The following is a 16,683-nucleotide window of genomic DNA, read 5'->3' as shown; positions in this document are numbered from 1 at the left end:
TCTTCAGCTGACCAGGTCCCCCCACCCCACCCCATTGTCACCAGCACCTCTTTCTCCAATTCTCAAGCCCCCCAGCATCCTCCCCAGTCCTTTTCTCTCATCAGGGAAGACACCTGTTCCGGGAGCCAGGGGTGAACATTATTCCAATTCCTACCTTCCCTGTGAGACGGATCAGTTCGAGCCTTGACACTCAGCTCAGGGCCTCTCTCCACCAGGCATTGGGACTGCAGCCAGCTCTGAGGCTGGGCTGAGAGTGCCACGTGTGTGGGTCTAGGACCCCCTGTCCTGAGGTCAAAGATAGCTAGGGTGACTGTGTCCTCCAGGGAAAAGCCCTCTGTTCTGGGCATCATGTGTCCCCCTGAATCCTCCAGGGGCCCCACCGCTCAGCTGTTATCCCATTTTACAGATGAAGCCACTGAGGCTCAGAGTTACGCGACCACTCAAGATCATACCGATGATCAGTGAGGGTTTATCTGAGCCCAAAGTCCTGCTCATTGTACCACTAAGCCAAGCTAGTAAAGGGGGACTGATGGGGTCTCAATTTCTAGATTGGAACTGGGTTCTGAGGCACAACCACCATCCTGCCGTGCTGGTGACCCAGTTCTAGCGTGTGGCTCGGTGAAGGCTGAACAGCCAGAAGAGGCCCTCTCTGCGGAGCCCACCTGAGTCATGGCCTCCATCAGGTAAAACCCGCAGGTGGAGGTGCCCCATCCGACATCTGGATGCTGGCACTGAGCAGCCCTCTGGCCCCTCTCCTGCTTGGTACCATGTGGCAGGAACACTTGTGGAGTCATCTGCTGGGTTTGGGATCAGAAACCAGTCAACCTGGAAAGGGCTCAGGTGGTCTCCTTAGGCCCTGCACCCTGGAGCTGGGCCATCTGTGGGCCGGTCAGGGGTGGTAAGTGTGCGGGCAGCTTTGTGTGGGGCCGAACCATCCACCTGAGAAAGGTTACTGCAAAGACTGAAGCAGCAGGTCCTGGAGTCTTGGGGGCAGCTGTCATCTGCAGAAGGAACAGAACAGCTCAGCAGAAGGAAAGAAATGCAGCCGTATTTTCATTAAGGAATTTATTTCTCTTTAAAAAAACAACAGTGGTTCGATCTAGATACAGCAGCACTGTGACATATTTGACAAAATATACAAAGATTCAGAGCAGCAGGGAAACAAAAGCCGTTATCTTCAGGAATGCCCTCCAAAGTGGAGCTATGTTTATTCATCAATGTTAAAATCTCCCTGAAAAACAAATGGAAACCTTTGGATACTAGAAGGATCATTATTTCAACACTACCAACAGCCACTAAGCTCTTCTAATTGAGAACAATCGCTTTTGATCTATTACGAAAATGACTTATTGATGGACTGGCAAAAGACATCTAGATTCTTCTTTTGGAAAATGTCTTTCCCTCTGGAGGAAAGCTAGCCTCTCAAATGTTTTAACCGCTGTCCACAACACAAGCCTTTAAAGTTAGATCAGACGAGGTGCTCGCGCCTGAGCAGGGTCTGACCCGCACACACTGGATCTTCAGAAGCTGGGCTGGTTGGTTGATTAAGCAGGTACAGGAGGTGCCTCGGTGGATGAGGTGTCACCATCGTTGTCTGTTGTGATCAGAAAGAAGGGAGCTCTCTGCCATTCATGACTCTGTCACTTGGAAATGCACAAGGATTCAAACACTTTCGATACAAAGGCTAAAAAGTTAGGAGATCCTGTCTCAGAGAGTGGAGCTATGAGACGAGACAATCAGAGGGGTTGCTCCGGGATGTGCGAGCACACAGCAGCCCAAGAGGAGAGCCGGGCATCACCTCAGTTGGCGTTTACTCTTCATCTCGGTAGACTTCCGGTGGTCCATGAGGCCGCTGCTCCCTCTGGCAAGGCCTGGGATGCCAGGATCAAGGAGGCTGCAGTGCCCTCTCTGTACTGAGGTCTGGGTCAGCAGCTCACATGAGAAAGTTGGTGGGAGACCTTTGGGGAAAGGACAGGGGTGTGGAAGAATAAGGGGGTACTTCCATGGTGGGCTGCGCTCCTCCGAGCCGCATGGAGACCCCCAGCTTCTCGGAGGGCAGGGCCTCAGCACCATCAGGGCTTGTGAGGGTCAAGGGCAGGTGGCCTCATCTTACTTGTGCTTTTAATGCCAAGGCCACGTCCAAATAATGTGTCTCCAGAACTTGCTGCCATCTCCCCAGCAGGCTGCCTGAGAAGCGTGCCTCCACCAGGCCACACTGCTTCCACGCAGCACGGCCTCTGAGACCAAGTGCTCCCCTTGGCTAAGAGCAGTGTATCTCGGGAAACAAGCCCTCCAGGGGCTGCTCAAGACAGAGCAACACTTGGCTACCGTGCAAGTGAGTCGCTTTCACAAGAAGCCTCATGGTTTAAAAAGTGATGTTCCTGGCCTAGAAAGATAAGAGGTTGAGTTGATGTGGGAGGTGGTGTCATCCTCCAGGAAGGTGGGGTTGGGTCTTTGTGATCTTATGGATGATATCATGGGGGCCCCCACCGGGGACAGCGGCTTGTCTCCAGAAAAGTGGAAGCAGAGATACTGCTGCAAGACCCTGCATCTCACCTCAAAGGCACAAAGTCGGCGAAGGTCCAGCGAGAAAAAACATCACACTTGGAGGAAGAAAGCTCTTCTGCCAAGAGCTCAAATGCAGTAAAAAAAATATTTAAATCCACTCACTGTCCAAACACACCTCATCCTGACAAGTGGATGGTGGGAAGGTGTTTTTTTTTTCAATTAAAAAATCTTTTTAAAAATGCAGCTATAGAAAACAGGCTGGAGTAGACGTGGAGGGGAGGGGTGGTCCAGGGACAGGAACTGTGGTGACCGAGGACCTGATGGGGAGGGGGCTGACTTTGAGACACTCCTAAATGAAGATGTCCCTCTGTACAAAGCAACGGGCCAAAAGGAAGAGGACCGCAAAGGCCAGTGACTCGACTTCGCGTCCTCTGGGCAATCATGGGGCAGGTGGCGAATGCGAAGGAAGATCGCCGTTATTCTAAGGGCCACGCAGAGCTCTGTGCCTTAGCGTCTGTGGTCTCATGACGCAGAAACACTGAGCAGATGCGTGTTTTTTTCTTGCTCCTTGAGGATTCTCTGCTGCAAGTGGACAGTGTGTTGGCTTTGAGGAGCCAAGAGACAGGCTTCTTCGTACCAGTGCACCTGGACAGGGTTGGGTGGCCGTGAGCTGGGCAAAATGAATGAAACTTCTGGACCAGAGGGTGGGACGGTCCCAGGAAGATGATTGTCCTTCTTTTCCTTAAGAAAGGAGGGTCAGTAAGAGTTGGGGATCTTAAAATACTGGCCAAAGAGCTTTCTACTTCCTCAACAAAAGTTGAATATGGCTGTTTGTATTCGTCTTGTATTCAGCCCAAGAAGGGTCGGGGAAGCAGCCCCAGAGATAAGAGCTGGTCTCCAAGAAAATAACACTGCATATTAAAGGGGTCTGAGGGAGGCCCAGCTGTTTCTTTTCTCCCCTTTGTTTGTCAAATGACCTCAAGACAGTCAGTTGCAAAGGTCAGGCCCCTTTCTCGCAGTGTGCCACGGGGCCCAACGGCACACTCTGCGGAAGGAGCATGGAAATCGGGACACAAGGCTGACCTACTGGCTTCTCTCCTCCCTAGAAGCTCAGGCTCCACAGCTGCCCGGTCACCTGGAGAAATAAGCATGGGAGGGTCGCATCCGAAGCCCCACCAACGGCCTGAAGTAGTGATTCGCACACTCCAGGGTGCAGCAGAATGACCTGGCGAGGTTTTTACGGATACAGATCCCTGGGCCCTACTCCCAGAGAATCCCAGTCTGTAGGTTTGGGGGGAAGCCCAGAATTTGTATTTAAGTTGGAGATGCTGCTGCAGGAAGTGCAGCGCCCACAGCGGGAGAACCCAGGTCTGACTGAGGTGGACTCAGCAGGCAGGGAAGCTCGGGGAGGCAACCACTCACCCCGCCCCGGAGAGGAGGCAAAGGAGGGTTTGCTCCTTGTCGCCTTGTAGAGGCAGCAGGGAGAGGCCGGCGGCTCCCTGGGGCTGGACAGCCATGCTCAGAGGGCCCCGGGACTGCCTTCCGAGGCCCTGGTCTGGCAATGCTGAGTCCTCCTGGGGCTACTTGTGCCTGGAGCTTTGAGATGCCTGATTAGCACTCACCTCTGCCCCCACTGCTCCCACAAGTGACAGTGAGTTTGTCTTGAGCTTCTGTGGTGGCCTGGCCTCTCCTTGGGCATCTCATTTGCTTGTAGGGCCAACTCCACCTATCCATGCCACCAGGGCCAGTGAATCTGTGGGGCTCTGTGAAGCTCTCAAGACCCCATGACCCCGTAAACACTCAGGGGACGTGCCCAGAAATCCTGGGTGAGCCTCTCCCCTCTCATTTAGGATGACCCCATGAGCCCTGCTCCCTGGTGCTTCTGTGGGCTGGAAGGGTCTGGGACTCCTGGGCCCCTAGCTGCTCCTTATCATTGCTATGCCTCTCTTAACAATAGAATAAAACAATCCCCAAATGCAAACCTCTTGGAGACATACTGGCTTTAGCAGTCAGAACCTGTTCAGAAAGAAAGAGGCACAGACACCACTGTGCTGAAGACCCTCAGCTCCGTGTACCGGCTGCCTTCCAGAAGGAAGACGAGGCTGAGGCCAAAGGAACAATGGCGCTGTGCACCCCAAATGGAAAAGTGCACATCTTGGCAGAGCTGGCCCCAGGCAACTCCGTGGACCCCAACGGAAGACATTCTGGCTGGGGGTGAAGTCCCAATGTGTCTTTGAGCATTTAATTCAGATCGTTACAAGCCAACAGAAAGGTGATACCAAAGCAAGGGAAGGGTTATAGAGATGGATACAACCAATCCTTTAAAAGTGAAATGTGAATTCTTTTCTACATTTAATAAAAACATTTTCTCATTTGAGGCTCTGGAAGTCTTGAGTCACATTTTTTCTTTCTTTTTTTTTTTTTTTTTTTTTGGTAAATCCCCACTCCCACCCCTCAAATGTCTTAAAACACATGGCTTAACAGTGGCTACACAGAAAATATACAACCTCAAATTCTGACTTTCATTTAAATACAAATATACAAAATGTAAACTGAGACAACAGAGAAATTTACAAAACTTTTCTTTAAAAATAACGAAGACAAAATTCAGTTCTAGTTATGACGCTATTAAAATACGTGCAAGTTGTCGTATCCAATTGGATTTCTATTGCAATGTTCGACCGAGACACATCTGATCCACCTCGGCCTGCGGGCCGCCTTCGAACACAGACCTGAGTGGAAATCTCTTTGAGGAACCTGAAGGCTCCACATCGAGGAGGTGGATGGCCTCCTTCCCCGGCTCCGGGAGGGCTCCCCTGTCTGTCCCGCCAGTGCGGAAGCTCCACTGGGCACAAGTCCAATTCCAAGGAGAAGAAGGGTCTAGGCTGGTCCCACCATGGACTTCAAGGCCAGAGCAGCAACTAGCTGCTTCCGGTGGAGTTTGAGCTGACATGGTTTGAATTTATGTGGTGGTTAAAACTGGTCTTGGAATTGGGCGAACTCTTGGAATTGTTCTGATGCTGGGAGGGAGTTGAACAGGGAGGAGAGAGAGATGGAGAGAAGTTAGTCATGGTAGAGTCGAGCCCTGGGCCCCTCACATCACAGGTACCTCTAGATCTGAAAACGAAGACGGGGCTCGGGACCCCCGACCAGCTCCTCTCTTGCTTCCTGCTGCCTCCTGTTCTCCCCCTGCAGACCCTGTCCAGAGGCCACGCCTAGGGGCAGAGGGCGTTACCCGGTGCCTGGGAAGAGCTATGCAATTAATAACCCAAGGCAGGCAGGAGGTGGCCTCTCTGACAATGTTTAGGTGGTTAGGCCTGCAGGCCCAGAGTCAGGCTGTCAGTTCGAATCCGAAATCTACCCCTTCTTAGCTGAGGGACTTTGGGCAAGTTACTGACTCCCTCCATTGTCTTGCCTGCAACGTGGGTTAGGAGCCGCTTCTGCCCAGAGCTGGAGAAGGAAACAAGACCGTGTGTGCCCTGGGCTCTATCTAGCAGGTGCACGGCCTGGGAACCACAAGCTGCTTGTCCTCAGTACTCTGGGCACCCTCTGGGCACCCCCATGGGTGCGAGCGCCTCACGTCACAGGAGAAGAGAGACTGGAGAGTCCCATTGGTGGTTGTGCTGGGCACCATGCGAGGCCACCGTCCTCCACCTCACTCAGTCCTCTTCCTAACCCTGGGCAGCGAGCATTTCCATCCTGATTTTTCAGGTGGGCAAATGGAGGCTGGGGGAGGTTCAATAAGCTGCCACTCAACCAAGAAGGGTCAGGGCCTCCACAGAGAGTGCTTAACCCAGGACCTGGGGCCGTCCTGGGGGGCTTGGCCACATTGGGGGATGAGACAGGTCATTTCTTTCTGGAACTTCAGTTTCACTTGGAAGCATTTGGAAATTGTATTTTTAAAGTAGATGGATATGAGAGTATTATGGAATAGGATGTGAGACTCACATGATGTTCTTAGAGAAAACCGCAAACTTGGGCCTCAGTCTGCATTTTCTCTCCGTGTGCCTAATCTGGGGTCCCGGCTCCGTTATCCTAGATCGTCCCCAGGGGCTCACCAGCTGAGTGACCTTGGACAAGGTCCTTATCTCAGTTTCCTCATCTGTGAAATGGGGTAATGGTAGCACATCCTGGGCTCACACTTCACTTCAAGATGTGCCAAAGGAGGAATGTGATTTTGCTTGCTGATGTATCTCAAGTCCTCAGGGAACAGCCTAGCACACAGTAGATACTCACTACGTATTGGTGGAATGAATAGACAGTTGAATGAAGGCCTGGGGTTTTGGGGAGATTATATAAGAGACGCCTTCAAAAAACACCCAGCACACGGCCTGGTCCATGGTGGAGCTCCACAAACAGCCACCTCTTCCCTGTTATCTAAATGGGAGGGAGCCGGGAGTCCCGGGACCAGGGGACAGAGCTGCACCTCCCCCCACCTTTTCATCCTCCTGGGGTGAGGGGCTGCTCCCTTGCAGGGAGGAGGACAGTAAGGAACCAGGGGCCTCCAGGCTCCGGGATGGGAACACTGGGGCCAAGCCTTCTCGTAGGGCCAGGCCAGGAGGGGGCGCTATTGTGGCCATTTCTTGGTGGCAGGGCTGAGGTTAGGGGTCTCCCACACTAGAAGGCCTGCCGGGTCCTTCCTGGGACATTTCTTCCATTTGTCTCACACCAACCCTTGATCCAGGGACAGGTTCTGAGGGAAGACACCTTTTCCTAAGGGACATTCACCTCTGACTGCCGGCTGGAGGGCACAGCATCAAACTAGGAGGGACCCTCCTCAGGAGCCATGGGCTTCTGAGGTCTCACCTCTCCAACATCTGTACCCCCTGTTCTTTGTTATGTCAAATCTTGATCTACATAACCTGTGTCTGCCTTTACAATGGCTCTCAGCCAGGAGCGTTTTGTACCCCGGACACTGGACAAGGTCTGGAGAGTTTTGATGGACACACGGGAGTGGGTGCTACTGCCATCTGCTGGGTGGAGGCCAGGGATGCTGCTAAATACCTTCCAATGCACAGGATGGTCCCCACGACAAAGAATTAACCCAAAGCATCGATGGGGCTGAGGAACCCTGAGGAAGGGTTAACTTTGGGCTGGTCCTGCCCCTTCTGCTCTGGGGACCCCATTGCTAGTGGGTTTCAGGGCACTTCAGACAGGCTGCCTGTCCTTTCCAGGCGGCTGCTGCCCCCAGTCTCCCGAGCCCCACAAGTTGCTCTCAACGGCATGGAAGGGCCAGGCCCGGGGCAGGGGTCTCACCTGACGCTTGAAGAGCCTCTGGAGCAGCCCTTTCTTTGGCGGTTCCGGAGGGCGGCTTCTGTTCAGGTCTGGTGAGAGGGTACCATTGGGTCCAAACACATTCAGCTCCTTAAAGCACTCTGTTTCTATCATCTGGAGAAGCAGTCAGAACATGGGCGGCGTGAAGGGCTGCATCAGTCATCTCGGGTGGAAAGGAATCCCAGCAGCCCAGCCTGGGGCGACACCACCCGAGCCTGGTCCTGCCAGGTCCTCCACCTGCCTTCTGTCTCGCCGGGTTGAGACCCAGACAGCTCCCCGCCTGCCCACTGCCTCTCCCCTGACAGCCGGCCACAGGGGAAGTGGAAGGGGGCAGTATTCATCTTCCAGCCCGTCAACCGCCCCCCCCCCGGCTCCCCCTCCACCCCAATGCTCCAGTCCCCCCTATTTTCAAGGCTGCAGGACCCCTGCCCCATCTTTTCCATCCCCTCAGGCCTCCCAATGCTGCCCCATTTCTCATCCCTCCCAGTCAGACTCCTAAAGAGAGTTATCCAGCCAGGCCGTGTCTGCCTCGCCTCCTATTCCCATCCAGCCAGCTTCTGAGCCAGCACCACAACACGCCCTGGTCCGGCCACAGGGATGCCCACCCAGCCGTCCCTCTTCTGCCCTCGTTGCACCTCCACCCTGGGCGAAGCCGGCAACCCTGCCGTACTCACCTCGCTTTGCCACGGGATGGGCACAGAGCCCGTGGAGAACTTGGAGTAGAAATCATCGTCCGTGTGGTCCAGGTTGACGCCCTTCACGGTGGAGAATTGCTCGATGTCCAGCACATCCTTGCAGTACACGGCCCGGGGCTAGGAGGGGCAGAGCGTCGTCACCTGGAGCTCTGTTCATGGCTCTGGCGCCCCCCAGCCAAACCCGGGGGTTCTGATAGGGAGTCACCCCCACCCTGGGAACCTGGGCTGCCCTCGCTCAGAGACATCAAGGGTCTCCCAGCTGGGGTGATGAGAACTCAGGGCCCCTTCCTGCCACCACTGCCTCACACAGGCTGCTGATGGGGGCGTCCCAGGAGGACCACCTGGCCCTTCTCACATCAGAGGCCAGTGAGGGGAGCTGGATCAGCACGCAGGCTCTGCAGCCGCACAGACCTGGGCTGGGGTCCCGCTGTGGTGCTTAGACACTGTGGGAAAGTCACATGTCCCCTGTAGGCCTCAGTTTCCTTGCTGGCAAAGTGGGAATAACAGCAGCATCTGGCCACGGGGCTGTCCTAAGGACTGCTATGGGCCTGGTATCCTAACCATGATGATGTTTTATATCTTACTTGCCCACCAAACATGCTCTTGAGCTGTTGTGGGGGGATTCACAGAGACAAACCCAGGCCCAGCCCTCTGGGAGTTCAAGGTCAGTTGAGGAGGCCTCTCACAGCACCTGGGAGTCTGGGATTCTGGAGATGAGGACCTCATAGCAGTGACGGCTCCAGGTTGGGTGGAGAGAGACCCCCTAGACTGGGCGATGTCTTGCTACTGGAGGACGAGGGCTGCCCGCTGCCCAAGGGGCTCATCCCCAGCACGAATGTTTAGCTAAGTCAAAGGTCGTAAATCAGCGCACAGACTCAGTCCAGGCTGGGGAGGCTACTCACATCTGGAATAAAGGGAGGGTCCAACATCCCAGCTTCTAAGCGCTTGAAATTCATGTTCCTGAAGAAGGGGTGTCTCTTGACCTCCGCGGCCCCTTCCTCCTGGCAGCCCAGCCTCTGTTTTGCATCTTTAGTAAGCAGCTGCGACAAGAGAGCCCCATGAGGACGTGCCTGGGGGCCTTTCCTCCTGCCTAGAGTTCTGAGGGGCAGAGGGGCTCCGGAGAACCTGTGGTTACCTCCTTTTCACATGTGTGTCCCTGAGCCCTCCTGGATGTCCCTCCTCTTGCTTGCACAGAGCCCGCCCCACCCCAGGTACCCAGTAGACAGCACCCAGCTCAGGGTGGCCGCCTGAGCCATGGCGTGCTTTGTGGCCCCCCATTCCCAGTGTGCTTAGATGCCTGGAGCCCCCAGGAGAGCAGGAATCCTCTTTCTCCCCACGACTGTCTGCCCAGTCCCTGGCACACACCTGGCACCCACTAATGTTTGTTGAATTGGTGTTACCTCTTCTGCTCCAGATAAACTACACAGGGCAAGCGCTGGTCTGGAGGTTCTCTCGCTCATTTACTGAACTGACAAGTCCATCGTAGACTTGTACCCAGTAGGTGCCCGGGACAGAGGACCCTCAGCAAAATCACTTTCTGAGGGCCCATCAAGGCAATAGAGATATGGCACCATGGTGGCAGAGGTGCAAGAACTGGCTGCCAGCTAGAGCGTCGGGAGGCCTCCTGGGGAAGGGGCGTTTGAGACAGGCTTTCAAAGGTGGGAGAAGGCATCGGTTGGGGGACCCATGTCACCACAAGCAGGTTAGTAGGGACACACAGGGTGTGTTTGGGGGACACCCATCGTTGAGTTTGAGTGAAGGATAAGGTGAGGGGGATGGGTCAGGGTGGAAATGGTTAGGGAAAGTGATGGAGGGTTCTGAAGGCCAGATCCAGAGGTGAGATTTTCATCTGGAGGTAGTAGGGAGCCAAGGATGGTTAGAGTAGAGGAGTGTCCTCAACTGAACCAAAAGGCAGGACGGTTAACAGGAGAGGAAGGCAGCTAAGCCAGATGGGAGGAAGGTGTGATGGGGTGGGGGTTGGGGGAAGCAGGCATCCCCTGACGATGGGGCAGGGCCACCAGATGACTACAGGGCATCAGCCCCTCCCCGCAGTCCCAGTGTCCCTGCCCTGTGCTTCTCTCTCCTCCCTGTTCCACTGAGCACACCATGTATGCAGTTGGAATCTACTCAGTGTCTGCTTTGAGACTAAAATCAAAGCCTGCACCTCGGAGGGAGTCTTGTTTCATCAATACCCTGGCGCCCTCTGCACGTGCTCATGCCTGAGAGCCAGCGGGCAGGGGGCCTCCTGGGGCTCACCGTCTGGAGGGGAGCCTTGCTGGCGCTGTCCTCCCGCAAACTAAGGAATGAAAGGTGGCAGCGAGCAAGCACCAGGTCACAGCCTTGAAGGGACTAAGCCATGACGTAGCCGCTCACAGTGTCACCCTTTGGTCCATTGACCACCCAGGCATGTTTTGCACATGGGGCCAGGGCCTCAGATGCTCTTCTTCAGGGCTTTGTTCAGAGAAATCCCAAGAGGCTGCAGACCTGAGAGTCTGCAGGGGCTGGTCAGATGACACAAAGGAGGGCAACAGAGGTGAGGGGTGGGCCGGGTGGGCTGTGCCAGGCTGCCCATCAGCTCCAGCCCAGCATAAATGTTGGCCTGTGTCCAGGGCTTCTGCTTTTTACAAGAGAAGCCAGAAAATCCAGGTTTTTATGTGCACTCACCCCATTTAAAAATCTTGACCTACCAGTCACCTCTTTCTAAGACACTGCAGTCTGAAATAAACACTCACCTATATGCTGCAACCCTGGACATCAGGTAAAAAGTTTGCAAATACAGTATCGGGTATAAACCAGAAGAAGCAAGAGGAAGAGATTGTGGGAGCTGGGGTGGGTGGGGCAGGCAAATGGGCCTTCCTGGAAGAGGAGGACTAGAGATGGGCTGGGGGATGGGTGAGACTCAGATGGCTACAGAGCCAGTGGCAAAGGACTCAGTAGGGGCCTAAGGAAGGTGGGCTGAGGTCTGGGTCTAGGAACTGGACCCATGGGACAGTGCAGTGAGATGCATTTCTGGACACACCAGGGGCAGTGGAGGAGGTCTTGTGGCTGCTAAGATGTTATGGGCAATAGAATCCGGAGGCCAGGGACTAGCTTCCTTGCCATCTGCCTTCTTCAGCAGGTGGGGCTGGAGCTATCTGGGGCCCCCATGGTCTCAGAGTCAGGCCCTGCTGTGTCCCAAGTGGGCATCCCACGGTGGTGACAGAGCAAGCCTGGCTGCCAGACCAGACGGGCTGTGGTTAAGGGCGCAGAAGCCCAAGACCCCAGGGTCATTTTTTAGAAGATGGAGCAAGGCCAGAGGCCTTTAAAGGTTCTTCCAGCTGAGAAAGACGAGGGGACCTTGGTTTGGGACTTCCACCTTCAGGCCCGGGTCCACCTGGAAACCCAGGCTCAGCCACTGCCTTTCCTTCAGTGGCCACCAGGAGGCAGCAGAGGACCAGCAGTGCCCCTGGTCCTGGCCCCAAAGCTGATGACTGTGGGCAGGGAGGGGGCCCTCTGTGCCTCTTTGTCCTCTCAGCATGCCCCCTGCCCCTGTTGGGGTCTCTCAAGACCTGCTTCCCTGAATCCTCGACCCTGACCTTGGACATTTGGTGGTGCTCTGACCTCCCTCTTCCATCCCTCGCCCAGTTAGGTCCCACTGGATGGACACCTTGTTACAACATAACTAAGTATTGTTGGCATGTCCCCCCAGCCTGTGGTTTTCAAACATCCTTAGGACCCCCTATTTCCATGTACCTGCCTTTTTCTGCCTCGCCCCTCTGGCCCTACCACCCCAGCTCTGGCTGCTGTGACCGCCTGTTTTCTTAGAGGCCCCAGACACACAGGCAAGCGCCCAGCTGTCGGCTGGCCCCCAGGCCATGTGGTCGGGGCAGGTGTTTGTCTGTGTACACGCCACCCCTCCCTCAGTGTCTCTCACACATGCAAATGACAGATCTATGGTTCCTCTTCCTTTGGAAGTGGGCAGATGGCAGACCTAGCCCAAACCCTACTTTCCGTGCCTCTGTGACGTCAGACTGAGGCTGGTAAGAGGAAGTGGTCAGATGGCTCCAGGGGGGTGGCTTCTGGGGGCAGGAGCTATGCCAGGTGGGTCCTGGGCCCCTGGCAGCGCAGCCCAGGGTTTTCTACAAGCAGAAACTTCGCTCCTTTTAATCAGCTCCCCAGGCCTGCCCTTCCCTGCACTCCAGCCTGGTTGTTTACACACAGGATTTGGACAGGTGGGAGGGATGGCAGCCCCACCCTGAGGGCCAGCTGGCCTGTCTGGAGCCAGATGCTCAGGCCCTTTCCATCCCCATGTGGCTGGCACTAGAGGGCAACTGCCTGCAGTGGGGCTGCCAGCACAGCTGGACAGGCACCAGAAGGAGGAGGGCCCCAGGGGCACAGGGGGACTTGGGAATCTGGGAGCCAGGCGGAGAAGGAAGTGGGTCCACCTGGGCCCGGGGGGACGGGCCGCAGTCCAGGGGCGGGCTCTCCCAGCTCCACTTTTGATGGCTCCCATCATTCCTTCCTCCGTCTGGCTTCCAGCCCCCCACCCCCAACCCCATCTTGGCTCCACCCACCCAGCTGTCTAGTGGTCACTCTCCGAATGAGCCTGGCCTGTGGCCAGGTCAAATTTCACTATCCAGAGATGCTGACACACAGGACCCCAGCAAGTGTGACCAATGTTCCATTGAGTGGATGGAAAATTTGATAATAAGATGCTCAAAGACTGAAATTATCATCATCTACTCCTGCAGACCCCGGCCTCAAGCCAGCGCCCAGGGACCCAGAGCGGGAGGAGCAGGCCTAAGGTCAAGGGTCAGGGCTTCCCCAAGATTCCTTTGTATCTTGGAGACCAGCTGGGATCATCCCTTTCCCCCCCAGAGCTGGAAGTCAGGGTGTCTCATTTCAGCCCACCTCCCCTGTCACAGGGCTGCCCCGCCTCCACCCCAGGCTCCTTCCTGGAAGCCTTGGCTACCCACCCCAGGCCACAGCCAGGAGTGCCCGCTCCTCGGGCCTGGTGGCTTCATGGCCCCACCCAAGTGTGCCCCGATCCTTTGACCTTCAGCCTGTTTGCTGTTCTGTGCTGGCGGTGGGGAGGGCAGCCAGCACCAGACCCCCAGTCCAAGGAGAGTGTCTGGCTCACTGGGAGCTCACCATTTTGCAGATGGACTTGGCCTCCTCAGAGAACTTGTGCGAGTACACCTCCTCGGTCTCCAGGACCCGGCGGTCCACCTCCTCCCTCTTCACCTTCTCCTTGCGGCCACGGAAGGGCGACTGGCCCTCAATCATCTCGTAGATGAGGCAGCCCAGACCCCAGTAGTCGGGGCTCAGGCTGTACCTCTGGTTGTTCAGGACCTCCGGAGCTGGGAGCAGAGCAGGGGAGCGAGAAGAGGTGAGAGGCAGCTGGTGGCAGGACAGAGCCTGGGCACACGTGACTCATGCCAACTGGGCCTCAGGGCATCCTGCACCCAGGAGTGACGGTGCTGCTCACAGAAGGCTGGAGCTTCATGGCTGGGACCTCCTCCCCCTGCTGACTCCTACCCACCAACTGCTACAAATACCACCTCTTCCAGGGAGCCTGTCCTGGTTGCTTTCCTCTGTGCTCCCAAAAGACTCTGACTGTGGCTTCAGAAGCCTGACCACACTGGATGAAAGCAATCTATTCCCTTGATGTCTCCCCCATTAGAATGTCAGCCACCTTATTCCCTGCTGTGCCCGGTAGCAGGTATGACACCTGGCACACAGAAGGTGCTGCACACATTTTCAATGAACGAAGGTGTATCTACCCAAAGTAAAGATGATTTTAAATTTATCTGGAGTTCAAACAGCTTCGCACTATGGCTTCTCTAACATTTTGATAAAATGAATGATAGATTCAACAGAGACATGCAAAAAAGATAGTTTCAGGTCATCAGGCAGGCCACATACATCCAGGGAGGCAAATGCATCCACACAAATGCAGACAGGAGAGGCTGTGCAGATGGACACCTGCAACACTCTGTGCAGGAGGACATAATGCACACATGCAGCAGATACTCACAAAGGTGCACGGATGAATCTATCAGCCGTCATCTATCCATCATCCAGCTACCCAGCCAGCCATCTATCCACCCATTTGTCCATCCATCCATCCATCCATCTATCCACCTATTTATTAATCCATCCATTCATCTGTCTGTCATCTATTATCTGTCCATCTATCAGCATTCACATGGATACACACACCTCTGACATACACACAGAAACACCCCCCCCACAGGTTCCTAAGTGTCGTGCAATCTGAAAAGGAGCCTCCAGCACCAGAGACAAAGTCCAGAACCCTGAGCATGTGCTGCTGGCACAAGCCTGGTAGAGGACAACAATGTCGCCAGCACCCAGAGCTTTCTGGAGTCCCCTACTTCCTGCGGTACGTGGGCATGTGTGCGTGAGGTGTGCAGGAGGAGGCCCAGGGAATGTCCCTAATTGGAAGGAGCATTCCAGGGGACTGGCGTTGCTCCAGGGTTCTTGCCTGCAGCCCCCAGGATGATAGTCTTGGAGAAGGCTTGAGAATGCAGGGCAGGGAGGCCGAGGCTGGTATCGACTTAGACTTGTACTTTGTGACACTTTCTGGGCTCCTCCTAATGACTCCCCTTCTTCTCAGGGTTTCCCTGAAAGGCTGTCTGCCAACTCACCGGATCCCTACTCCACCTCCCCCAAGGCAGCGCCGCCTGCCAGCTCTGCCCCTGCCCCTGGCAGTGGCTTGGCTTTGAGACAGAGGTGGGGCTGGCGGTGGGGGCTGCAAAGAGCTCAGTGTAGTCCAGTCGCACCTTGGGGCCCCAGCGCTCCCCCAACCCAGGCTAAGACCTCCCACTCCCCACCGTGACCGCTTCCGCTGCAAGTTGCACAAAGAGCCCAGTGGCTCCGAGGGGTGGGCTCTGGGAGGGGCCGCACCCACACTCACCCATGTAGCCGACGGTGCCCACCCGGCCACGGATCAGGTCTCCCTCAGGGATCTTCACGGCCAGGCCCAGGTCCGAGATCCTAATGTGGCCTGAGGGGACACAGCAGAGTCAGCGGGTCCCTGGGATGGTTGTGTGGGAATCTGGTCCATGCTGGGCAGAGCCCCAGACTTGCCACTGGCCCCTGGCATTTCATCTGTCCCAGGAAGAGTGGTACCCAATCTGACATTTCAGGGTGACTACAGACCCTTGGGAGAGTAGGTGTCAGAGGTCAGGGGTAAATTATTACTTTTTAGGAGAAAAACATAAAGATGCAAAAGGACGCCTGGACACGGGTGGCCAATGGCCAGCCTGCCTCATAAAATGACCTAATGGGCTTCTTGGAAGGCTGAAGTCACAAAGTTTAAAATGCCTTGGCCCGATTCTGGGATTGCTTCATGGGAAAATGTGAGATTCTTCTGACATCTTGCAACAACTTGCTTAAGGGGAAAAATCGTAAGGCAGTTTGGGAAGCAACTCCCTATTCTGCCTTGTTGGTCTTTGGAGGTGGTTTGTTTTCTCCCTTTGGGGAAACAAGAAGGGAAGATGCCCGGGCCCAGCAGAGACGGGGAGGTGGCTCTGGAGCTCCAGGTCCAGGACTGACTTCCAAAGGCCGAGACGACGTGACACTGAGAGCCCACTCTGGCACTGTCTCTCCCAGCCGCCCACCCACCAGGGTCATGGCCTTATCTGTTCCTGCAGGAAGGAACACTGCCCTGCATCCCAGCCTGGACTTCAGCAAGGCCCAATGCCAGGCACCACCACCAAGCAGGAGCTGCGTGGATTCTCCCAGCTCAGCAGCCCCTGACAAAGGCAGGGATCGGGGAGAGAGCACGCAGGTTCCAGCCATCGGGTGACAGACCAGCGGTGGGCACCAGCAGGGAACAGAACCCCTTGGGCCCTGAGCCCTCTGCCTGCTCTTGCACACGGAGCATCATACTCAAACCTCTCTCCAGGTCACCAGCGACCTGCCTCCCTTCCTCCCCTCTGCCTGGGGCTTCCTGGTGTCCGGGGCATGCTAGGCGGGAGACCTGGTTTCTGGTCTCCCTACTGATATTGCTGCATGACCTTGGTGGGTTGGCTCCTCTGAGTCTCAGTCTTGTCATCTGTAAAATGGGCACAGAGATGCCGGCCCTGCCTCCTCTGTAGAGACGGGAAGATCTAGTCAGATGTGCAGGGCTAAACTGTTGTGAGGGGTCACTGTCGTTGCTCCTGTATCCATGTGTGCACACACTCGCAAACACACACACAAG

General features: G+C 55.5%; 1 protein-coding gene across 3 annotated transcripts in view; it reads right to left on the bottom strand.

Annotated features, from left to right (window-relative positions):
• Positions 1 to 1,050: 1,050 nt before the first annotated feature.
• Positions 1,051 to 16,683, bottom strand: part of GRK5 (G protein-coupled receptor kinase 5) — a 203,971-nt gene continuing 188,338 nt past the window's right edge. For all 3 annotated transcript variants that reach the window (XM_010997871.3, XM_064488481.1, XM_031461857.2), the window contains 6 exons: positions 15,394 to 15,483; positions 13,608 to 13,816; positions 9,380 to 9,517; positions 8,457 to 8,594; positions 7,765 to 7,896; positions 1,051 to 5,528 (listed from right to left, as the gene is read on the bottom strand). In XM_010997871.3, the coding sequence (XP_010996173.1) occupies positions 5,430 to 5,528; positions 7,765 to 7,896; positions 8,457 to 8,594; positions 9,380 to 9,517; positions 13,608 to 13,816; positions 15,394 to 15,483 (806 nt within the window). In that variant the 3' untranslated portion in view covers positions 1,051 to 5,429. The remainder of the gene's footprint in view (positions 5,529 to 7,764; positions 7,897 to 8,456; positions 8,595 to 9,379; positions 9,518 to 13,607; positions 13,817 to 15,393; positions 15,484 to 16,683) is intronic.

This window comes from Camelus dromedarius, chromosome 8 (assembly GCF_036321535.1).
Source record: "Camelus dromedarius isolate mCamDro1 chromosome 8, mCamDro1.pat, whole genome shotgun sequence".
In the NCBI taxonomy this organism is placed as follows: domain Eukaryota; kingdom Metazoa; phylum Chordata; class Mammalia; order Artiodactyla; family Camelidae; genus Camelus; species Camelus dromedarius.
Note: the sequence above shows the minus strand (reverse complement) of the source record. Positions and strands in the feature narration are given on the sequence as shown.